The sequence below is a fragment of the Dysidea avara genome, chromosome 3 (genome assembly GCF_963678975.1).
Source record: "Dysidea avara chromosome 3, odDysAvar1.4, whole genome shotgun sequence".
NCBI lineage: Eukaryota > Metazoa > Porifera > Demospongiae > Dictyoceratida > Dysideidae > Dysidea > Dysidea avara.
This window is the reverse complement of record NC_089274.1, coordinates 49783221-49808642: the sequence shown is the minus strand read 5'-3', so window position 1 is coordinate 49808642 and position 25422 is coordinate 49783221. Positions and strand designations below refer to the sequence as shown.

At 39.0% G+C, this 25422-nt stretch overlaps 2 protein-coding genes and 1 long non-coding RNA gene across 4 annotated transcripts in view; 1 reads left to right on the top strand and 2 right to left on the bottom strand.

Annotated features, from left to right (window-relative positions):
- The first annotated feature begins 676 nt into the window (after positions 1-676).
- LOC136251497 (tRNA-splicing endonuclease subunit Sen54-like) lies at positions 677-24529 on the top strand. 2 transcript variants are annotated; one of them, XR_010699107.1, is made up of 9 exons: positions 677-826; positions 877-940; positions 991-1074; positions 6582-6629; positions 22659-22721; positions 22764-22810; positions 23037-23135; positions 23333-23688; positions 23747-24529. XR_010699107.1 is itself a non-coding variant. In XM_066043957.1 (8 exons), exons 1-8 carry the CDS (start codon positions 696-698, stop codon positions 23481-23483), a joined length of 687 nt encoding a protein of 228 aa, XP_065900029.1. In that variant the 5' UTR covers positions 677-695; the 3' UTR covers positions 23484-24529. The 2 variants fall into 2 exon arrangements, 1 of the variants encoding a protein (XP_065900029.1); XM_066043957.1 differs by having other exon boundaries at positions 23333-24529.
- On the bottom strand, positions 8215-13315 carry LOC136251509 (uncharacterized). Its single transcript, XR_010699110.1, has 4 exons — positions 12851-13315; positions 12676-12798; positions 12456-12615; positions 8215-8466 (listed from the first exon to the last, which is right to left on the bottom strand). It is a non-coding gene; the product is annotated as an uncharacterized lncRNA (long non-coding RNA).
- Positions 23364-25422, bottom strand: part of LOC136251507 (lipase maturation factor 1-like) — a 5430-nt gene continuing 3371 nt past the window's right edge. The window contains exons 7-11 of the mRNA XM_066043967.1: positions 24274-24439; positions 24070-24223; positions 23840-24017; positions 23682-23791; positions 23364-23627 (exon numbers count right to left, since the gene is read on the bottom strand). Coding sequence (XP_065900039.1) covers positions 23462-23627; positions 23682-23791; positions 23840-24017; positions 24070-24223; positions 24274-24439 — 774 coding nt within the window. The 3' untranslated portion in view covers positions 23364-23461. The remainder of the gene's footprint in view (positions 23628-23681; positions 23792-23839; positions 24018-24069; positions 24224-24273; positions 24440-25422) is intronic.

The following is a 25422-nucleotide window of genomic DNA, read 5'->3' as shown; positions in this document are numbered from 1 at the left end:
ATAAGTCATCACAGCCAATTATGGGACACGGCCACAGTTCAAGGATATTTTCATTGTATTTTTTTGTGTAGTGTGAGTGTTGGTTGTTTTATAGCTACATTTTAAAACTCTTGTAAGGAGGAAAGGCTATAGCCGATTAATGCTGGAGTCTAAATAATAAATCAATCAAGGTTAGTGACATCAACTACTAATCAAGGGGGGTGTCATACAGGCGTTCACTGTAGGTAGATCTGTGACCACAGTCTAAGTCAAAGGTCAAGGCCACCAAATTCATGCCAAGTCACTGGTCAAGGGTAGCTAAAAGTTTTGTAGCCCTCAGGCTTGGCCCTATATATGGCGAATCCCTCACTATTGCCATGGTATAACTATTAAACATAAAGATGTATGCAGCTGCTGAACAACCTAGGGCAGCACTACAATAAGTTATTTATTATTTAATCTGGTTTGCTATACACCTATATCATGCTTATTTTTACTGGAGTGCACATTGGTGGGTGGTAGACATTAGACAGATCATGCACAGATTACCTGCATAACAGTTCAATTCACATGTACACTGCTTGATGTGATATCAATAAGCTTATGTATATCACTTCTGTTAGCCCACAGTTTATCTCACCATCTCACACACATTCCTTTTATATCGCCCCCGCATTACACGCCTACACAAGTAGAGTAATCACGTGATACTGAACATGGCGAGAGAGTTACCTGCTAAGCCACCTAAGTCGTTTGAGCTAAGAGGTGACTACTGCGAGTCGGTACAGTTAGAAAAACACTTAACTCAACAATTAGAATTAGTCACTTGTAACCAGAACGGGCAGCGGTAGGTGCACTGATTGACGCCGTCTTCATAAGTCGATAATTTATTGTTAGGAGGCGTGCATCTTCAGGAAAATGGATCGCTGATCGTCAAATGGTGTGTGTTGACACCCCTAAGGTACCGTTGTAGTGTTTTCTTGTTCAGTGCTGTACGCATGCGCCGCACAGGGAAACACGTGGTTGATTCATGGGCACGTGAGCAATGGACAACTGCTACTTATTCCCATAGAGGCACTGTATCTTGTGGAACATGTGAGTTGTGTTTAAATGGTGTACTATTGTAGGGTTCCCAATGAAAAAATCAACTTTCACCAAATAATTTCTTTACCACTGCAGGGTGTTGATCTTACTGCCAGAGGAGGGTGGAAGCTGTTTAAGCGCCGTTAAAATGAATTATGCTAAATGCTCGTTTTCTGGATTAACTAAATCGTTTGGATGGTGTAACGAAGTGTGGCATCATTGTCTTGTTGAAGAATATACATACCTGGTTTAGTGCAAGCGTACTACGCGCGGAAGTGTTTCATCAGTTTTGCCCTGAAAACTAAGTGATTTTACAAAACAAAGTACATCATCATAATGCTTACACAAAGTACAATCTAAATATCTAATGATCCCAAGTGATCCCCACCGTTCGCTAGTTTTGTATTGCGACTATTGAGGCTCACGTGAAATTCTAAACAGAGGTATGCAATTAACGTAATATTTTCGAGCATCGCTTCCACCCTCCTCTGTCTTACTGCACTGATACTCGAACCACTATTAAACTGGAGGAGTGATTGTTTTAATTTGAGAAATAACCACCGTAAATTTTTGCATATCGCAATATTTGGTGATGAAGGTGGATGTTCACTCAATCTGTATTGTAAGTTTGAAATGAATCTGAAATTGTTTGCTATCTGGCTGGTGGTAATGAAAATGTCACGTCCATTAAGATACAAATTTTTGTGTTTGGGTTGCGTTCCATCTGAAGATAGAATAGCCAACTCTTCCTCACAGCATGGTGATAAAGGTGGATGTTCACTCAATCTGTACTGCAAGTTTGAAATGATTCTGAGATTGTTTGCTATCTGGTTGGTGGCAATGAAATTTACGCCAATAATAGCACAGTGAATATGTGGGTATAGCTATTTCATCGCCACCAGCCAGGTAGCAAACAATCTCAGATTTATTTCAAACTTGCAATACGGACTGAGTGAACATCCAATTGCATCACCATGCTGTGAGGAAGAGCTGGCTTCTCTCTTCTCGGATGGCAGGGCAGCCCAAGCATAAATTATTCGAATTTTTACCAAGTAAAGCAACACTGTGCAGCATATACAGCTAGACCTTTACCCACCATTATGCACATTTGTTGAGCACAGCAACCCTAGATAATATTTAGCTACTGAGAACATTCGATCCTGTCCTGAAGAAGTAGCTGTATTTAAGGTACCACGTTTTTAATGCAAATATTGCAATATGCAAAAATCTACGATGGTTATTATCAAACTAAAACGATCACTCCTCAGTGGTTCAAGTATCAGTATAAACACCCTGCAGTGTTAAAGAAATTATTTGGTAAAAATTGATTTTTTCATTGGGGACCCTAACTATTGTAACTGGTCCCCCAGACCACTTGATGCAAGGTCCACCTCACCACTGTAGCTTGTCCCAGGACAACTTACTGCTTGTCCCAGGACAACTTACTGCTTGTCCCAGGGCAACTTACTGCTTGTCCCAGGACAACTTACTGCTTGTCCCAGGGCAACTTACTGCTTGTCCCAGGACAACTTACTGCTTGTCCCAGGGCAACTTACTGCTTGTCCCAGGACAACTTACTGCTTGTCCCAGGACAACTTACTGCTTGTCCCAGGGCAACTTACTGCTTGTCCCAGGGCAACTTACTGCTTGTCCCAGGGCAACTTACTGCTTGTCCCCGGACAACTTACTGCTTGTCCCAGGACAACTTACTGCTTGTCCCCGGACAACTTACTGCTTGTCCCAGGGCAACTTACTGCTTGTCCCCGGGCAACTTACTGCTTGTCCCAGGGCAACTTACTGCTTGTCCCAGGACAACTTACTGCTTGTCCCAGGGCAACTTACTGCTTGTCCCAGGACAACTTACTGCTTGTCCCATTCTATCTATAAGTTTATTGCTCTAATTTTTGGCCCTGGATCTAATCTAGGGTGGCCTCCCTATTCTGTTGGTATTACATCATGATAATCACAAACTAAATTCATATTCTGTTGTTTTGCTGTTATTGACAATGTCTTTCCATTTGAGAGGCCGAAAAAAGTATAACAGGTTTGGCTAGGCATACCAGACCCTTCATGTCTAATTGAAGGGGCAGCTGCTCCAGACTATGGTGATCTGGATTAGTCCATTTCCTGCCTATCATTCTCTAGTAATCCCTAGCTATTCCCTAGTAATCCCTAGCTATTCTCTAGCTATTCACTAGTAATGTAAATTCTACACGTGATATTGTTCTTTATAACGCATGTTGTAGTTGAGACATTTAATTTCTGTTTTTGATACAAATCTGAAAATCTCTAATGTATATGTACAATTGTGAATTACAAAACACCACTAAAATTAGGTGTTACTAATCACTGGACTGACATTTTTGGCTTTTACGTTGTAGTTAGATTTGTTCTAGCTAGAGGCTCTCGGGGGAACCTTCAGCCCATTACTAGATGCTGCAGTGGAATAAGTCAAAACTGTCTTCTGAGGATTTCACACTTCACTACAATACTGACTCCCTACCCTTGTGTATATAGTAATGCTGTAGGGGCGTGATAGTGATAGTCAACCAATGATCGACAGTGTTGGGAGTAACGCGTTACGTAATATTATTACTTTTGTGGACACAAAGTAATATAATATGTAATATAATTATAGTTACTTTATTTTATGGGTAATATGTAACTGTAACTAAATAGTTCAGTTGCAAGTAATATGTAACTAGTTACTTTTACAAAGTAACTTGCCCAACACTGATGATCGACTTGTCAATGAAACCTTGAATGATATAGAGTGACTTGAGATAAACTGATACACAAGTTACTCCATCCTGTCTTGGTTTTAAGGTTTTCTATATACAAACACAACTAAAGATTTCTTTCTGCCTACCATATTGCATGTGCTAAATGGCATACTACATGTGTTTGAGACCAAATTTAATAGAATTAATTACATTCTAGACTTGCCAATCTCCATCACCATCACAGCCTTGCAACATTGCTGTGCACAAGGAGTGTTGTTAGAGCAGTAGTGAAATAAGACACCTTTTCTTATTCCACTACTGATGTTTAGTAATGAGCTAAGGCCATTCCAAGTGGTAGTCCTGTTTCTGGTCCCAGTTATTGGACAGGTCATTATTGGTATTGCGCATGTGGTCAGATTGTTACATTGCCAAAGAGTTGCTCATAAAGCTGTTCATAAAGCCTTGCTCTGTTTAAATAGACTCAGACGAACCATGGTTACTGCTTAGAGTATGGTTACTCTGTTTGGTCTCCACACATGTCCAAATATATCTGCACTTGAATCTGTTCAGTGTAGGGCAACATTCTGGATCACCTGATACTTACAAGTGGACTAAGAGTACTGTTTGTAGGAGCTATGGTGGCCTACACTAGCACTTCATTGACAATACTATACAATGTTAGTATTCTACATGGTTTATCTACCAATTGCATTTAATGGTATGTTCAGTTAAACAAACTTCCTACTTGATCTCACCCGCTGACTCTAGGACCTCAATAATAAATTCTTACAGGTATTCATTCACCCTTCCTCTGGAACCACATATCTTATGACCTCTTGTCCCTTTCCTCTTCTAATGCTTTTAAATCAAACCTTCGTTTATATTTGTATCTGTTTGATTGAGTTGTCTTCTTTTCTGTATGTCTGTGTCCTTTGTGTTGCTTTGTAGCTGTCCTGTGTGAGTTTTATTTTTGCTTTGTAGCTGTCCTGTGTGAGTTTTATTTTTGTATTTGCTGGGAACCACCCTGTACAGGCACTAAGCTTTTTGTTTGCCCTGTCATTTGACAAAATTGATAATAATTAATTATACAACCAAGTACTAAAAATAATAAGAAATGTGGTAAATAAAATGTTGTCCTCGAAAACTACGATGCCTACAGACATGTACTAACCGGGGATAGATTCGCCTGTGAATGAAGGCACAGACTTACACTGACTCGTGCTGATAACTTGAACAGACATGTAATCTATAAAGCTGGAATACCATCCATCCATCTGTCATGCCACTTACTTCCCAAACTTGGCACGAATCAATACAATCAGTTGCTGATAATGAAGTACTCACCATCCGGCTAGACTAAGATTGTTATCACGAGTTCACGCGTGCTTCTGTTTGTTCTGCAGCGCATAGAAGGCCAAGGTGTAGAGAAAGCTTGAGCAACATTCCTTTGAAAACCACAGCACATACTGTTCAAGGGATAGAACGCCTGACTAGCGTGTAAGGGGTCGTGGGTTTGAATCTACGTGTTGTTAGGTTTTTTTTTCTTTCTACTCAGTACCTTTTTGTGCATACCTTTTTATAACTTGATTTTTAGCTCATCGTATCTTGGCATGCAAAGCACGTATCGACGCAGGACTCTAGCAAAACTAAATGCCCATCATCTGGCAACTCGAGTGTTGGAGCAAATCAGTACGTGCTTTTGTTCGCTCTTTATAGAGGTTGTGGAGGGGGCGTTACTCACCAAATTTGATGTCATTTTGAGTAGAATACCCACAATACATCAGAAAACTCGCAACTCATTTTTTCCATCCATCAGGGATAGTATTGCTATAAACAGTCGCTGGTTAGAATGGCATTTACTTACTATTTAACATAATGATGTATTCATCAAAACTATAAGTTAGTCACTTTTAAAGATTGCTGTACGATACTTTATTCACTCATTACATGATGAAATCCTGAAATGCTGTATTTCTATAAACATAAGCTGCGAGAAATTTTCATGAGTTAAATTTTCATGTTAAAAATTTTCACCTGTGTCCTCAAGTGACGAAAATTTTTTTAGCTATTCTATACAGCCCTTTTTGTATATAGGAGAAGCAGAATGACAAGCAGGGAAGCTGAAGTGTGGCGTCTCTGTTCCATGGAGGCTGCACCCCACATTCAGACATTGTCTGTCACAAATCAAGCAATGCACTGGAGTGGAGTAGCTAGAAGCTACTCCAAGTTATATGTGGGTTTATGGTTTATGGTTTATGGCGTTTGCTGGTGGTTAAAAGCAAAATCACCATGCATGCTACACTTTAGGACATTTACAAATTTTTAGTTAATTGAACACTACAATTTCACCACATTGTGACTGTTTTATTACTTAATCTTGAGAAGTTGCTCCTCAAAGCTATTATATTGACCAAGTATAAAGAAAAGTTAAGAATTTTACAAGCTGGTAGGCTAGGGAGGGATCAAGTGTTTAAACAAGCTTAAAATTTAATGTCAAAATTTACATTCAAATGTTAAGTTTGATGACTATTCTTACGAATGATTGACATTTGTTCACGCCCTAAATTAGTCTGGGGACAAGAGATGCTATTCACTAAACCCCAAACTGATATGCCACTGGAACTTGAAAAGATCAGGAACAAAAAAATTAAATGATTTGGTCAAGAAGTATACATGACTTGTTACCGCCTCACTTGATAACAATGTGTAACTACTACTAAATGTGTTTATATGACATGGTCAACTATATAGTGTTAATTATTCACAAATATACTGGTTGCTATGGTGATGTTGTAGGGGAACTTGATAGTGACTAACGAGGATCATGTGATCTCTAGAGAAGAGGTATGTGTGACAATGTTATGGTACAACTAAAAATGTGAGCTATACTTGTGTTTATTAGAATGTGACCGTCTCAGCAAAAACCCGACTTGTTCGCACAAGCATGCGTATTGAGAAAATCGAAATAATAAAATAATTTGTAAAATTATGCATGCTACAAAAAAAAACTACTCAAGTTTTTATTGGGCCAGTACTTGAAGAAAGAAGACTCAAATTGATTAAAACTATATACTATCTTATTCGCCTGTTCATGGAGAGTTTGAAAATCTTTGTTTCGTTTCTCTAGCTCCAACGGTATGCGTGTCACGTACGTTTGTTTACGATGCGGTAAACGTAAACAAAATCGTCATCATTTCTTCTACCAAACTGCCTTCATATCCATATGTGCAAGTATCTACAGGGCTAATACTATACCTTGCCTGATGTGCTGATCCATGGTGAACGTTTTAAGCCAAATTGCAACATTGTAGACTAATCCAAACGGAAGTTATGGCTGCGAATGTAAGCGCCTGTAGTTTATTTTCAGTATAGTCGCTGTACAAATCGATTATCTTGCTCTTCCTACTGTCTAGCACTATAATTCCAAAACTACTCACCACAAAAGGCTGAAACTTTGGTGGTCCATTCCTTGGATACTGCAGATATTGCTGAGTGAATAAAACAAATTTTTTTTATTGTTGAGATGGTCACATATGTCATGAGCCGTACTTGTATTTGCTACACACATCATCACTTGATATATAGGCACTGCCTACCAGTCTTGATCAAATGGAAAATGTGTGTGATGTCTTTCCTCTGCACAGCTTCCTTCACGATGTGAAATTTGCACAGTAATAAATATTTGGTCATTGTGTTTGAGTAAATAGATTGTTAAGAGGTGTGGTATCCGTGTTTGATCATTACTAATCAACTAAGATCATTAATGGGTGTGGTCTCAAACCTATTGTGAAGTTACAAGTATCTACCGGGTGTCCCTTACCTCTTACAGTAACATAATTAATTTTGTAGTGTCTAAGTGTGGAAAGTATTGATACGAAGAATTAATACCTCGATATGGTTTCATTGCAAGAATAAGATGATTGAAGATAAAAGAAAAGACAAGGTGCTTGGAACCCCAAAAGGCACATCCCACTGGTGAGTTTTATTATTAAAGCTTTACAGTGGCTTGCACTGAAGGTCTGACAGCAACATGTGCTGCAGCCTTTGGATTAACCTAACCTAACACACTGGAACTGGAGACTTAAAGATTACATGACCTAGCTAACAATAAGGTGGAACAGAAAAGGGTCAAAGAAAGGAAAAAAATCCCTCCTACCCCAGGATTCGAACTGCAGGCCACCCAATGTCTAGTCGAGCGCCACACTCAGTCTCCTCCAGGAGGGATGTAGTTTGTTGTTGTGACGTAAAATGTGGCCGTATGTTTCATTGGTCTCCAGCCCTGTGACTGCAGTCAGGCATACAAACTGGCTTGAAGATGAAAATTCAAGTTTTAAAAAATTCTATGTCCGGCCTTTTCTTGTTTTTAATATTTGAATTATTGTTATATTTTTGTCGCATAAGATTAAGATGATTTTTAAAGGTAGTATTTTAGGTGGCGTGTGTCACTTTACTACCGTACTGTTACGAGCCTTCACACATAAAATTGCACGTTGTTGACATAGATGAAATTAACCAATCATATTATCAATAATAACCTGTGTCATTAAACACAAAGGCACTGAGTAGTCATTTTTGATTTTTTTGATTCTTCAACTGATTCCATTTCCACACTAAACATTTCTTGCTGAACCACCTTTAACAGCCATCACATTGTATCATTTTAGAACCATTGTTTGATAACCTATAGTAACAGTAACCTATAGCAACAGTTACCAATAGGAACGGTTACCTATAGTAACAGTAACCTATAGCAACAGTAATGTATACTACAGCAACAGTAACCTATAGTAACAGTAACTTTTGACAACAGTAACCTATAGCAACAGTAACTTTTGACAACAGTAACCTATAGTAATAGTAACCTATAGCAACAGTAACATATAGTAATAATATATGGAACATGATTTCTCCATTGATATTAAATTGATTGTTCACTTTTTAAACCAGTCGTGCTCACAGCCGGTCTAAGGCTGGCAGTGGGCATGTGACTGGTTTACTGAAATTGTTTTTGTAACAACGTGTGTGTGAGTGTATGTGTGTGTGAGTGTGTGTGTGTGTGAGTGTGTGTGTGTGAGTGTGTGTGTGTGTGTGTGTGTGTGTGTGTGTGTGTGTGTGTGTGTGTGTGTGTGTGTGTGTGTGTGTGTGTGTGTGTGTGTGTGTGTGTGTGTGTACACCTATCTATCTACCTATCTATGTTTGTCCGTACGCACCCATGTGAGCAAATCCTTTTAGTAGTAAAAGTAGTCAGCCTATGAAAATTAAACTTGAGCACATACAAGGTTTACACTGAGGCTGAGGTGGTTTCTTTTCGCCAGTTTGCAATATGGGTGTAGCAACTCTCTACAAACTTCGTAAATTACCTTCCCATTGAACTCTTTATGTATTTAACTACTGAAAAACACCGTAGCAGGCCTCTTAGGCTACTAGGAAATGCATATATCTTTGACTCGGAAAGGGGCGTGTCCATATGCACGTGTACGAAAATGAAGGGTAGCCTTGACGTTTTGTAGAGAATATTTGGGAAAACACACTATAGACGAACTACAAAATGGTTCAGAAGATACTTCTGTGTGTATAATAAGTTGTTGAAAGCATTTGTTTGAAATGCATTTCCTTAGCAATATAATTAGAGATTTACAAAATACTTCACCAATTATGAAATCCAGAATTACAAAACTAAGCATGATTGCATTCTTGCATTCTTACAACATCAACCTGTTTCAGCATTGGAAAAGAAAGCCTTTACAAAGAACTTTTTAAAGTGAATCCCTAGTGTCATTTGATCATATACTATATCCACAAGTACACAGAAAAAGTTGGAATTTTCAACTAGAGTAGGGACCATAGCACATCGATAAAAAGTACTGAAACAAGCTGGAGTAGTGCACGATATTAAATCACAGTAAAACAATAAGAGGTGTTATATCCCTACTGTGCATTTCCGTTATGGTATCATGAGCACAGTAGGGATATAACACTTCTTATTGTTATACTGTGATTTAATATCGTGCACTACTCCAGCTTGTTTCAGTACTTTTTATCAATATGCTATGGTTCCTGTTCTAGTTGAAATTTCCAAATTTTTCTGTGTACTTGTTTGTTTACTTTTTTTGTAAATAATTATTATGACTGGTGAACCCATGTATATTGCCACCACGTGCCCCAATTATCGTCTGAAAAGTGAAGCATCCATTACGCTTCGTTGTCAGCTTTGTTCAACCCGTTACGCAGCATTTCAAATCAATAACTGTTCGAAAAGCACCTCTGCAATCCACACATATCGTAAGAAATGGTGCAGTTATATCAATTATCGTCTGAAAAGTGAAGTATCCATTATGCTTCGTTGTCGGCTATGTTCAACCCGTTACACAGCAGTACGAATCAAGAACTGTTTGAAAAGCACCTCTGCTATCAAATAGCCACTATGACAAATATGGACGATTTCCGTTACGAAGGGAAGCCATCACGTGCTATTGCCAAGTCGACACTTTTCGCTATCAGCAAAGATGAATGGGACACAAAGGAGGACACTGGTAAGTCCATGAAGAAGGCATTGTACGTACTGCGGTATGCCAAAAGGCACCTGTCGGGCCAAAGCGACGTCGAACAGTGAAAAAATCAAGCCTGTAGCCTTAGCCGTTATCGAGTTACACTTGTCTGAAGGCATCAGTCAGTCAGTCAGTCACTAGAAAATTTCGTTAAATAAATTATTTTTAAAATTCCGTAGCAACTTGTTGAAAGCGTTTCGGGTCGATCTGAAAGCTTGTTTGGGCTTAGTTTTACCTAACCAATACTGCCTCATCGTCGTCAGGGGAAATCGAGGCTGTTCTTTGGGTGATATTATTTCGTGGGCCATGCCTACTCCTTTGTGGTCCCTACTATACAGTTACTATCATACTGTATGATTATTTCATCATGGCAATGACATAGAGACCACTAAATTTATCATTTTTATTATAATGATTTTTGTGTCGTCGAACTTGACCTTAATTTGCTGCATACAAGTCAACTACATCACTTACACAACCACTTGATGATGACTCAGTGATCTATCTTAACCAGCTATACATGTGCAATCATCTTCAAATTATTTCAACTTTGCATTAGTGTATTACATAATCCATTATGTGTGAAAATTGCTAGTCACTACAAAAATGAGACTAAATTGTGCATTGTGGTTACATTATAGCAGCCATGTTACTTCCATGTTGCAGCAGCAGCAGCAGTTTCACTGTTCTCTTCAGTGGTGCAAGTCAAGTCTAATACTTTGGGTCATACTAATAGTGTTCTCAACATTTTGCATTATTCCTCCTCTAATGAGTGTCACGTCTTCAATTATTTTCAGCTGCCTTCTCCATATATACATATAATAGTTATACCACGATTGTGAGAGATAGGTGATATATTAGAGGTATACCGATAATCAGATCGGCTAAAATATCGGCCACCGATATGGCCAATATTGGTATAGGTACAGAATAGTAGGAGGACCAATGTCACTACCGATATTTATACCATAGCAATAGTTTGCACATAAACGGATTATATATTGTTTTTCTACGTTATCCATGTAGCTGTTTAGTGCCAGTGGCTTATTGTTCACTCTAGGGACAGGCCGGAGAGTGAGGGGACCAGGCCAGCTTTAAGCCGAAGATAAAAATAAAAGATAAAAAAAGAAAGAAAAAAAGGTGACTACCTGCTGACAATAGCTGCCCTCCACCAACTATATTTCCTTATTTATAACTACACACACGTCGCTAAGTAGCTGCTTCTCTGAATACTGTGACTGTTCTATTAGAGTATCTCGATCTTTTCTTGCAAACATTGTTCCATAAAAGTAGGGGGGACCTTGTCCCCCTGTCTCCACTGCCTATGGTTCTCTCTACAAGTGCTACAGTAAGAGAAGTCATATAAATGCACATGATTTTAGTGTTTGCTGCTGGAAAGCTTATCAGTCTTCAAAAATGAAGTAGTTATATAGTACCGTTGTAATAAAAAGAAGGGTCACAGGATAACCAAGGAAACTTGCTGTACCAGCTTTCTCACAAGCCATTAGAATGCTGAGCAATGCAGAAATATCCGTTTAAGGCTTCATGGGAGTACACATAGAAATGTTTGTTGATACCTAATTGTCTGGCTTGCACAATAGAAACCCAAGCCACTATCACCACAGGCATAGAGTGAGCAATGAATATATCCACATGTTGTTGTAGAGTAGGTAAATGTACACTTGCATAGATTAGCTATGACTTTTGTTTGTTATGCAAATATCAGATCAACCGTCGGTTATTGACTTCTTTTGGTGGCATCAGTCAAAAACCCATATTGGTACACCTCTCTAGTATATATCACTATTGGTATATATCACTATTGGTATATATCACTATTGGTATATATCACTATTGGTATATATCACTATTGGTATATATCACTATTGGTATATATCAATATTGGTATATATCAATATTGGTATATATCACTATTAGTATATATCACTATTGGTATATATCACTATCGGTATATATCACTATCGGTATATATCACTATCGGTATATATCACTATCGGTATATATCACTATCGGTATATATCACTATTGGTATATATCACTATCGGTATATATCACTCAGGGCACACTCACCTGATAGGTGAAAGGACTACAGATCACTCACCCCATTTAGCATCATATGATTGATTGTAGTTTCAATTGCGTGGGCAAATAGCTCTAAGAACGTTATTCCCTCGTCATTATGTTTCAACACGTGCCAGAAACTTTTGATTGTGGGGTTGATTTTTGGGGTGGAAAGTTTTTAATACTACATTAAACCTTCGCTATTGACAGTAAATAAGTTAATACATTAAGTTAAGTACTTAGGACTATAAGCTACTCACCTAGTTATCATATTCTTCTTGTTTTGTGGTCTACTTAATGGCTGACATGCCTCCCATGCACTGCCCAAGCGATCGTTTTACAGATCATTCTCTTAGAATATAGTTTAGTTACTGTCAAATCATCTAAACTTAACAACAACACTGAGCATTGCCTAATGTGTAAACTAAAACTCACAACAAAATGCTCTGTGTCGCTCAATAAAACAAGTCAAAGTGTTTTGTATCTTTGAGCTGGTTGGCTGTGAGCAAACTGCATTCCCATGATATTGCCAGGTGAATATGCGAGTTAAACCATGAAGTGGTGCCTTTGAACATCCACTCTAAAGTATATATAATATACTTGTGTGACAGTGTTAAAAGTAATCATTCACTGAACAAGAAATATAACATATGAAAATGTGAAAGACAATGGAGGATGCCAGCCACAACAGCAACAACAACAACAACAACAACAACAACATGCTTGTGATTTTAAATGATGTCTGATTACACTCTGTGTTTTTCCATCAAGATGATAAAACTGCAAAACATTTTCCATAAATTTGTTAACCGTTAAAGGTACATAAGTCACTATAGCGGCAATATAAAAAATGCACAGAAAACACTTGATGTTTAACACATGATGTTTAACACATGATGATTAACACATGATGTTTAACACTTGATGTTTAACACATGATGATTAACACATGATGATTAACACTTGATGTTTAACACATGATGATTAACACATGATGATTAACACATGATGTTTAACACATGATGATTAACACATGATGTTTAACACATGATGTTTAACACATGATGATTAACACATGATGTTTAACACATGATGATTAACACATGATGTTTAACACATGATGTTTAACACATGATGATTAACACATGATGTTTATCATATGATGTTTAACACATGATGATTAACACATGATGATTAACACATGATGATTAACACTTGATGTTTAACACATGATGATTAACACATGATGTTTAACACTTGATGTTTAACACGTGATGATTAACACGTGATGTTTAACACATGATGATTAACACATGATGATTAACACATGATGTTTAACACATGATGATTAACACATGATGTTTAACACATGATGATTAACACATGATGTTTATCATATGATGTTTAACACATGATGATTAACACATGATGATTAACACATGATGATTAACACTTGATGTTTAACACATGATGATTAACACATGATGTTTAACACTTGATGTTTAACACGTGATGATTAACACGTGATGTTTAACACATGATGATTAACACATGATGATTAACACATGATGTTTAACACATGATGATTAACACATGATGTTTAACACATGATGTTTAACACATGATGATTAACACATGATGTTTAACACATGATAATTAACACATGATGTTTAACACATGATGTTTAACACATGATGATTAACACATGATGATTAACACATGATGTTTAACACATGATGATTAACACATGATGTTTAACACATGATGTTTAACACATGATGATTAACACATGATGTTTAACACATGATGATTAACACATGATGTTTAACACATGATGATTAACACATGATGTTTATCATATGATGTTTAACACATGATGATTAACACATGATGATTAACACATGATGATTAACACATGATGTTTAACACATGATGATTAACACATGATGTTTAACACTTGATGTTTAACACGTGATGATTAACACGTGATGTTTAACACATGATGATTAACACATGATGATTAACACATGATGTTTAACACATGATGATTAACACATGATGTTTAACACATGATGATTAACACATGATGTTTATCATATGATGTTTAACACATGATGATTAACACATGATGATTAACACATGATGATTAACACTTGATGTTTAACACATGATGATTAACACATGATGTTTAACACTTGATGTTTAACACGTGATGATTAACACGTGATGTTTAACACATGATGATTAACACATGATGATTAACACATGATGTTTAACACATGATGATTAACACATGATGTTTAACACATGATGTTTAACACATGATGATTAACACATGATGATTAACACATGATGTTTAACACATGATAATTAACACATGATGTTTAACACATGATGATTAACACATGATGTTTAACACATGATGATTAACACATGATGTTTATCATATGATGTTTAACACATGATGATTAACACATGATGATTAACACATGATGATTAACACTTGATGTTTAACACATGATGATTAACACATGATGTTTAACACTTGATGTTTAACACGTGATGATTAACACGTGATGTTTAACACATGATGATTAACACATGATGATTAACACATGATGTTTAACACATGATGTTTAACACATGATGATTAACACTTGATGTTTAACACATGATGTTTAACACATGATGATTAACACATGATGATTAACACTTGATGTTTAACACTTGATGTTTAACACATGATGTTTAACACATGATGATTAACACATGATGATTAACACTTGATGTTTAACACATGATGATTAACACATGATGTTTAACACTTAATGTTTAACACATGATGATTAACACATGATGTTTAACCAATAACTAAAACACATGATGTTTAACACATGATGATTAACACATGATGTTTAACCAATAACTAAAACACATGATGATTAACACGTGATGTTTAACCAATAACAGAAGTGTTGTTATACACCTACAGATATCTGAAAAATGTGTTTAAAATAGTTTGCGGTTTTGTGGCAATGTTAGATTATTCGCTTGTTGTCTTTTGGCTTAAAACTATACATCACTGGAATCCCCATTCATCAAGCACAGAATTTACAAACTCAAAGATCAACACACACAGTGTGTTGTGCGGCCAAGAACCGGTGCACAACACTGTGAGAATATTGACAGGAAGAAAGAAAACGCAATTTTCGCACCTCCATAGCTCGGTGATGCCTTTATGGAACAAGACGATTTTTGCTGTGGACATGCCCGCCAACGTCAGTATTCCGTATACCAAATTTGAGCAAAATCGCTTCTAGAGTTCCCGAGATATGCGACTTCAAAAATTGGCTCATTTTTTTTCTTTTTTCTTCCTCTTTTCGCACACTTACAAAAACTGCCATAAAACGTGAATCCATTTCCGATTGCTTTGACATTTGGCATACAGAAGGGAGGGGGGGGGGGGGGGGGTATAAAGGTACATCTTGGTACCAAGTTTGGCTGAAATACAAAGGAGTTATTAGCAATTATTCACGAATAATAACACCAATATGTTGTCACGCCTACAGGGTAAACTGCTTATGGCAAATCGGTGGGTTAATAGGTTAACTATTGAACCTCAAACCTTTTGTGGTTTGAAAGAAATCGAGCTAAACACCACAAAGTTACAATGAAAAAACCAACAGTGTGTAGCAATTATGCAATCGAGATTAGCTAATAAAAAAACGACTGCTTGTCACGCCTACCAGATAAACCACTTGGAGTAATACTTTGAAAATCGCTGTACAGATGGAGTAATCATCTTAGAAAGGCTCTTCAATGGTGTAGAAGAATCAGACGTATATCCACAGAGTTATAACACAGAGTTATAACACGGAATCCAACTTGGTGTAACAAGTGCAAGATCAAGATACTCTAATAGAGCAGTCACCCTGAAGAGAGATCAGCTACAAACAAGTCACCCTATAGAGATATTAGCTAGATACAAGTTACGTTATAGAGATCAGCTACAAACAAATCACCCTGTAGAGACATCAGCTAGAAACAAGTCACCCTGTAGAGACATCAGCCAGATACAAGTTACCCTATAGAGATCAGCTTCACCCAGTATATGTACTGGAAACAAATCACCATGTTGAGAGATCAGCTACACACAAATCACCCTGAAAAGAGTTCAGCTACAAACAATGAGAGTTTCAGCTACAGTTCAGTTATGTAAGAAGTCACCTTATTAACTACAGTATGTGATAATCATTCAGTGTTAAATGTACAAATATTTAATCAGACAAAAAGCTATACACACAATTACTTCTTTTGTTCCACAATTCCTGCAGTAAAGAACAAACAAACAAAAAACAAATTAAAAGGAAGCGCCAAAGCCAGTTTATGGCCGGCTTTGTGGCTTGCAATGCAAAAAGAAGTGATATCTAAACCAAAACAGCCAAGCTGTAAAAAAGAGTGCGGCCCCCAAAAAGGCTATGGTGAAAAAAGATGTGAAATCCAAGGTGGCAGCCAAGAAATGGCTGTGATGGTAGGTTAATGGCAAAAATTTTAATTACGACAATTCAGGTGAATTTGATGCCAAATGGAGGAGGCAACGCAATTTCACCTGAATAGTCGTAATTAAAATTTTTGCCATTAACCTACCATCACAGCCATTTCTTGGCCGCCACCTTGGATTTCACATCTTTTTTCATCCTGGCCTTTTTGGGGGCCGCATTCTTTTTTTATAGCTTGGCTGTTTTGGTTTAGATATCTTCTTCTCTAAAACATTATGTAACCTTTACACCCCTGTGTTTAAACCGTTGTAACTTGGCGAAGGAGCGTCATAATCGGTAAAACTTGGACACCGTTTTATTCTTTATGACGTCAGCATTATTAAATTCAAGTTCGTGTGACCTTCCATATATGTGTTATCAATTGATCAATATCATTAGCCACTATAATGGCTTATGTGGATATTGGCACATGTGTTTTGTTTTGTGTGGCTTTAAGACGCAAAGATCACAGATGGGGATGTATTGACATGCCAACAGCATGGCAGAGTCAGGTGGAATTCACTTGAAGTTTTACTATATTCTGCTCACATCTGTGAAGTGACGCTAGTATAATGGTCAGTTGTTACATGCTATAGTAGATTTCATTAAGGTGTAAATTGCTAGATTCATGTCATTTTCTGATTCTACAGCTTCTAGTTTACCATTACACTGCCAACCAAGCTACTGTCATTATTATCATTGTCATTATGAGATGGTTTCATACGTTTTGAAATAATATTCTCCTTTCATTGCTCTAGCTGCCTCCTTGTTGCTTCTTTCAATTGTCAAAATGATATATTTTCATCAGACATTTTGCTGAGACTTGAACATGATCTCCGATAGGAGATGTTATTCCAGTCTCACGTGTAATTGAGTACAATTGGATTGTCAACTAGTAATAATACTAGTGTTGAATGACCACAGTGTTTATTGTTGATGTTGAGGGACACAGTTCTAAAATTAATGATGATCAGAACTTTATTCCATGGCTATTGGGGTCACAAGCAAACGTTTAGAGCTGAATGAAGTATGACCAGCACATTTTCTACAATTACAAACTTCATGTTCTTCCATGTTTAAAACAATTATGCAACCCAGCAAGACAATCTCCTAATGGAAGGATTGCTACAAGGAAACACAGCCAACCAAAACTCACCAGCTTTGAAAGAATAGACCACTGTTTGAAGTAAAAGGGCCAGTACATGTTCATTCAACGTTCCAGTTTGTTCAAGGTAATCCTCCACACTACTATAGCCACCATTATATAATTCCAAGTAGTTGCGATGACCATCTGCTCCAATGCCATACATTAGCTCAGGAATAGACAAAATATGAAATTTCACTGAAAGTGATTTTTGTGGCGTAAGATGTCTCTAGGATGATTTTTGAAGGCGGAATTTTAGGCAGCTCGCGTCATTTTCGGGGATCCCTACTTAAACAGTACTACCGTAACAGTGAAGACTTGAACATACGTAGACCATTCTCGCTGGTTTTAAATTATGAATCCTCATGAGATTGTCTAGAATCTTCGCATGTACTGGGCTACACTTCTCTACTTTCATTATCAAAGCAATCTTGGGCTGTCCAGGACCATGAACATGCACAACGGAATGGTTTCTTTGCAGGTGCCCTCATAAATTTGAAGTGCATCCATGGTACAAAGGGTGCATGTATATGAATTGTTTTAAACATAGAAGAACATGAAGTTTGTAATCGAGGGACGTCCTCGTGCCGGAGGTACAACTTCCCTTCTACACTGAAAGGATATCCCCAGCCTTGATTTGATAGCGTTTGGGCGGAGATATGTTTTGCATTGACTGTTAAGTGTGATGTCAGTCAGTTACTTGTAAACATGTCGATTTGGTTTTGATCAAATAATACATACAATTAAGAGAGAGAGAAAAAAAGAATGCGGTACAATGAGCAGTACCACTTAACTAAATCATCTGACTGTAATCGTTGTTTCTTGTGAGGCTCTTTGCAGTGAAGACAGATGTGCTGACGCTGGCATTTTGGGTACGTACAACCTTTTGTGTTGTAGTTCCTGCAGATTTCGGAGCTTTTTCCAGCAGCCTCCATTGGTTGACACTCCTTTTGAGTTTTTGTGGGTGGCATCATCGGACAAAGTGAGGTCGAGTGATCCAATGATTGGCACGTCCTGCACCATGATTCACGAGGGTCTTTAGACATTCCTGTGAAGCACTGGGAATATATTTTGGATTCTCTGTGTCCTGCTGCCTCAGCCCATGAGAGATTTGGCCTGCAGGCTGCCTCCTGACGAAAATTCATATCAAAGATGACCCAGGAAGGCCATTTGTATTTCCTGGAATATTTTGCCTTGTCGAACTGATACCTCATTAGTTCTGGCAGCCATTGGGGTTGGTCAGTACCTAGCACTGCTGTGTATACCGCAAAGCATTGGGATCATGTCATGAAGTCTGGGATGGGCTTCTGGTGTCGGTCAACCTCCTGCAGCTGGAGTAATTCCAGGGTGGACATCCGGTTTGCATGCTACTGCGAGGGACGTCCTCGTGCCGGAGGTAATTCAGCAAAGTTGACACACTCCCCTGATTTGATCTGCCGAGTAAGTGTTTTGGAGATAAGTGGCAGAGATGTCCCGATGGCAACTGGGGGGGGTGTGAGGTCCATGTTTTGGTTGAAATTAATTGGTAAGGCTGGCCTATCACCATAAAGCCAAGATGACATACCTGTCTGATTGCCAGCTGTGAGGATTGCACTCGATGAACTAATTGTGGCTCTGATTGAGTACTGTGGCCTTTGGAGTAGCTCTGTTGTGACTGGGTGGGCCGCTGCTGTTGTGTTCATTCTAAGACAAATTGGCCTGCCAGTTCTTGGTGATCAGCAGTAGTGAATTTGGGATTAGACCCAGTTCTTGAGTACTGCAGAACAGTACCTGGCATGGTGAGAGGACAGCCTTGATCTGGATCAACGGAACCCAACTTTAACTTATGAATTGGAATATGGTATTGTATTGAGCTGTAGCCTAGTGCTCAGTGGGTTACTAGTCTATGCCAATGGAGCCAAGTGCCCTGTTGCTCTTGTAGTTTGCAGTGGTAGCTATTACTGTTGAATTGTGGGTGGCTGGTCACCTGAGCTCTGATATTGCTTGTGAAGTTGGTTTATGCATTTGGTTTTGGGCCTGTTGCTTGTGGCCAACCTGCTATGTCATGTGTACTCATTGGCCAGTATGTGCTAGTGGGTGTCTGCCATGAGGACCATTATTACCGAGGTCGTGGAGTCTTGCTAGCATTGACGGTTGGCTGTGGGAGCCAGGCTCTGAATGTAATTGAGGTAGCCAGCCGTTAACATCTGAAGATATGTTGCCGATTGCTAATGATGTACAGTAGCTGGGATTTGAGGGTGTAGCAGATCGTGTGTTAGCCGATTGCTACTGACCATTATGACAATGATGTTTGTTACCAGTGTGGTTGGGTGATGACTGCTATTGGTGAAATGCTACCGATGTAGCTAGTTGGTAGCTGATCTGAGTGATAGCTGTTGCCAGTGTAGCTGGTAGAGAGGTACTATCGCTGTAGTTAGTTGTAGGATGCTACCAATGTAGCTGTGTGATAAGTGCAACTGATGTAGCTGGATGGTGAAATGCTACGGATGTAGCTGAGTGTGAAGTGCTTCCATAGTTTGGTGGAAAATGCTACTGATGTAGCAACGCTACTGGCGTAGTTTGGTGGTAACTGCTACTGGTATAACTGGGTGGTAAGTGCTACCAATGTAGCTGGTTGATGAGTAAACTACTTGACCGGCTGGTTATGATTGAGGTAGCTGGTAAATTGGTGCTACCTGTGTAGCTGATTTGTAGGTGCTTCTGGTGTAAGCTGACTACTACCAGGTGTAGCTTAATGGTGAGGCTGGATGGCAAGTGCTACTGTTGTAGCCGGTCGATGAGTGCCACAAATGTAGCTGGGTAAATAAATGCTACCGATGTAGCTGGGTGGTAAATGCTACCGATGTAGCTGGGAGGTAAATGCTACTGATGTGGCTGGGTGATAGATGCAGCCAATGCAGCTGGGTGGTAAATTCTAGCAATATAGTTGAGTGGGGGCATGCTACCGATGTAGTGGGGTGGCAGATGCTACCAGTGTAGGTGAGTTGGACAATACTGTCAGTGTAGCTGTGTGGTAGATGCTGCCGATGTAGCTGGGTAGTGAGTGCTACCGATGTAGCAGGGTGGTACATGATGTAAATGCTACTGATGTAGCTGGGTAGGAAGTGCTATGGTATAACTGGGTGGTAAATGCTACCAATGTGGTTGGGTGATGAATGCTACCACTGAAGTTGAATAGGGTAGTGCCATGGGTGTAACTGGGTGATAAATGCTACTGGTCTGACTGGGTGAAAAATGCTACTGATGTAGCTGGAAAGGTTACAGACATGGTGAATGCTACCAGTGTAGGTGAGTGGCAAGTGTAGCTGGTTGGTGAGTATTGCTGTGGCACCAGAGTTGACTAGGATGGCTATTGCAAGGCACTCAGTGTTAGCAGGTTGATTGCAGACCTAATGGAGTCACACTGGCATTGATGGAACTTCGGGGTGGTACCAACATGACCACAAGAATCCAGTTTTACACATATTTTGAGATTGTGTTGCCATTAGTAATGTATGGCTGTCTAAGATATATATATTTATTGTAGATAATTGACCTGTCCTGGACAATACCTGTTGGTTGCTGGTTTTCCTAGGTCACAGCATTATTCTGGAACAAGTGGTTGGTAATTAACTGTTGCCTCAACACTTATTCATGGGCTATTACTGGTGTAGCTATAGGCGTTACTGAAGGCTGGTGTCTAGGTTTTGCCAGCCAGGATTCGGATGTAGTGATAATGGTGAATGTCAGTTTGAGACATTGTTGTAGCCCGACAGTTGTGAGACATAGGTCGGTAAAGATTACCCTGCCTATTGACCTGTCATGTCCCCCTGATGGTTGCTTATGTACATCCTTCTTCAAAAGTATCAGCCTTGTAACCTACGGTTTGGGAGAAAGCTCTACCTAGTATCTTGAGCCCTTAGCCAACACTTACAACCAAAGGAACCCCAGGCTTACTATTTTTCACTCCCTTAGCGACCGAGGGAGGAGAGAAGTAACTGGTATTTGCCAAGGTGCAGGGACATTGAGTGGTGAGAAGACAGTATAGTAGAAACTTACCCACTTGAGTTTGGTTGAAGGATGTCGAAGGCTGGGACAATACAACGGTAGGCTGATGTTCTGCCGTATCATCAAGGCCACTGCAGCTAAGTCGTCTGGGTTAGACGCCAGACCAGTCATAATTGCCTGGACATCCTGAGGCCTCAAAGTGACGGTTGTCACTCCTGTTGTGGTCACAACGGAAGTAGTTGGTATATCACTAGTCATGGTAATGCCACTGGATGAGGGGATATCACCGTTCTCCATCTTGAACAATTCTCACCGCGTGCTAGGAATCTATCATGAGATCATGAAGTGGCGCATTTTGCGGAAGTTTAAATACTTGGCGCATGTGATTCTTCATGTGGTAACCATGGTTTAATTATTAACCTCCATTATTGGTATCAGTGCATCACTATTATGCGCCCACTATCATATGGTTTGTGATATATTCTTACTACCTTTTGACTTGTGCTGAAGCCACAATACAGTGTAGCTACTAATGTCATAATCACCCATCAGGTTTGTTACAATGTTTCCTCAGGCATATACCATATTTCTGACAGCAGCTGCTGCACTGGATCATGTGACTCTGGAACACTACCAGGTATGGGTGTGATGTAATGGATCACATGATACTACTTCACAGGTGTATGCTCATCTTATGAGAACTGGATTAATTGTCTACGTGACCAGGTGAGGTGTAGTGGGTGGGTGTGTAGTGTACATGTGTGTGACCAGTTGAGGGTGTACATGACAGACAGGTGCTATAGCTCTCTATAATAATTACTTTGAGACCAAGTTCCTTTTTACTACAAATAAAGAGGTTTCCTGTCAGGCCTGTTGGGACCAAATAGTGTCCATTGTGCCTTAGGTACCCCACTGTAATTAGTTATGTTTATCATAATTACATCACACATAGGGTATTCTCCCATGGTCCTATACTAGAGGTGTACAAACATTGCAAGAGCTTCAAGAAGACTCAACCAGGTACTCCTTATGCTCATGTGATCATAGTCAGGTGAGATCATCCCTGAAGATCACCTGATGCTTCAGACTAGCCTGTCTGTCTGTTCAGTTGTCAAGTCCTATCTTTTAGTTTGTGTTACTGCACTTGCTGTTTAAAAATGTTCCAAATGAACTGTACATTACTGAGTATATCAGGTGATCTTCCTGGCCAGCTAGTGATGATATGTTATCACCATGACAACCATATAGGCCGTCAGACCCATTCCCCACCAACCCTCCATCATTGTTAGGGACAAAATCACTGTTACTATATGCAATAGTGGATACTAGTGGTGACATCACTTATTATCAGATACAGTCTACAGGTGGTGCAGTAATTCAAGTGTTATCCCAGCCTTGATCCCTCAATATTGGCTGGAGACTATTGATGGTGACTATTGGAAGGTAATCTCCTATTAACTCCCTAGTCCACCATTGACCCTTCATCGCCTCACTGCTGCCTGGGCTAGCATAGTGATAAAGATAGTGACGTGCTCGTATGAACCTGTAACCAAGAGGATCATGTGATCAATGGGAGTGTTGTTAACATACAACATACCGAGGGGGTATGTTAGGAAATGGATCATGTGACAGCAGTGATATTACATCCTTGTCACCCTTTAGTAACTTAGCAACCAGATGAATCAGCCATGGGTTATGTTGGTACCGCTGTGTAATAGATCATGTGATCTCATGTGATACTAATCAAGTGATCACCTGGAATGCTGCAAACCACATCAACCAGTCCAACCGGTAATGATATGGTGATATCCAACATGGCCGCCTAGTGACGTTACCAGGTTTACACTTAAACTCATACTCCAGCCATGTTTGTCCACCACCTGCATTCTCACGGCTTCCTTCGATGATCACCTCTGTACGTTGCTTAGTAACACTGCCATGACAACAGGACTAAATTTTAACCAATTAGGTATAGCTGTTATCACCTGCCAAAGGCTCCATATGTGTTAACGATCCTCAAGGGGTCAAATGAAGTGTTCATTAGTTGACGAGATGAGAACAAGTTCATCACCACAGGAACACTGAGGTATCCTAGCAACAAGGCCAACATCCAGCCTGATACGTGACGCACATAGTAACCTAGCAACAACAAGAAACCTAACAAGTATCTATTATAGCTTGTAACTCACCCCAGGGATGGTGGCCTTTTTGTTCACTCCTTTTAATGCCCACCACCCTTCTTTTGGTATCCATGGAGAAGAGACATGACAAGAAGGCATCATCAAGACAGAAGATACTTGGCAGGATTGTGAGCCAGTTGAGAAAACTGAGGTTACCACTGACAATCAGTATCACCTGTAATAGTCTGTATGAGTGCATGTCCATCTTGTCAATATGATGTTGTACACATTTACACCATATTCCCAACTAAACATTGTGAAAACATGCATAACTAATAGGAAAAAACCACAACTATGGCACCAATGACATAGTATAACCAAGGTGATGTGCTCCATCACTTGGAGAACTTGCCAAAGCTATATGAAGGTATGGATAAAGTACAAGTAAATGAAAGTAACAATCTTGTGTTCAAATAATCAATGATTGTAAGAGAGAGTCTAGCTCTAAAATTTGTGATGGTGAAGTTTAAAAACACTACACTGGAACCTCAGTTATCCGGACCCCACTCACCTGGATTCTCAGTTAACCGAACTATGGAAATAACTGCTCTATTAGAGTAGTGACTGTTCTATTAGGGTAGTTGAAATACTAATAGTTAAATTTTTTTTCTTTATGCTATTTTATGCACAGTTTCAGAGATACGGACTTTTCAGACTTATGGACCACCCCTGGTCCCAAGGGGTTTGGATAACTAAGGCTCCACTGTGTAATATATGACTTGCCAAGATAATGGAACAAAAAATTATGAAATAGATAAGCAGTGAAACAAGTGATGGTAGCTACAAGGGAAAATCCCAGCCTGGCATTGTAACATGTGGGAAAATCCCTCAATTGGAATATTTTCACCATCTTTTCAATGCCAAAATACCAGCTACCATCATCTCTTGTTTCACTACCTTTTATCACTGGAGATTTTAAAAAATTAAGCAACTATTTTAATCTCACCACTCAGTTATAGTACAAGCTAGGGTGTGTGGTACAATGTCTTGTTTGCTTGAAGGGTGTGGCATGTTTTGATTGTTTAAGGGGGTATGGCTCACTATAACATGTAGTACAGTACATTAAGTACCTCAAGGTGTCTACATAAGATCCTTCAAGGAAGTATCATATGATAAATTATTTTACCTGGCTGCTGCCTGTTTTAACTTTGTATTTGA

What these genes read in the sequence shown, in the direction of transcription:
- LOC136251497 (XM_066043957.1), top strand. Translation starts at nt 696, where the DNA reads ATGGCGAGAGAGTTACCTGCTAAGCCACCTAAGTCGTTTGAGCTAAGA. An exon ending in TGTGTGTTGACACCCCTAAG is followed by an intron (nt 941 to 990) that starts GTACCGTTGTAG and finishes TGCGCCGCACAG; the next exon opens with GGAAACACGTGGTTGATTCA. An exon ending in GCTCATGTGATCATAGTCAG is followed by an intron (nt 23,136 to 23,332) that starts GTGAGATCATCC and finishes ACAACCATATAG; the next exon opens with GCCGTCAGACCCATTCCCCA.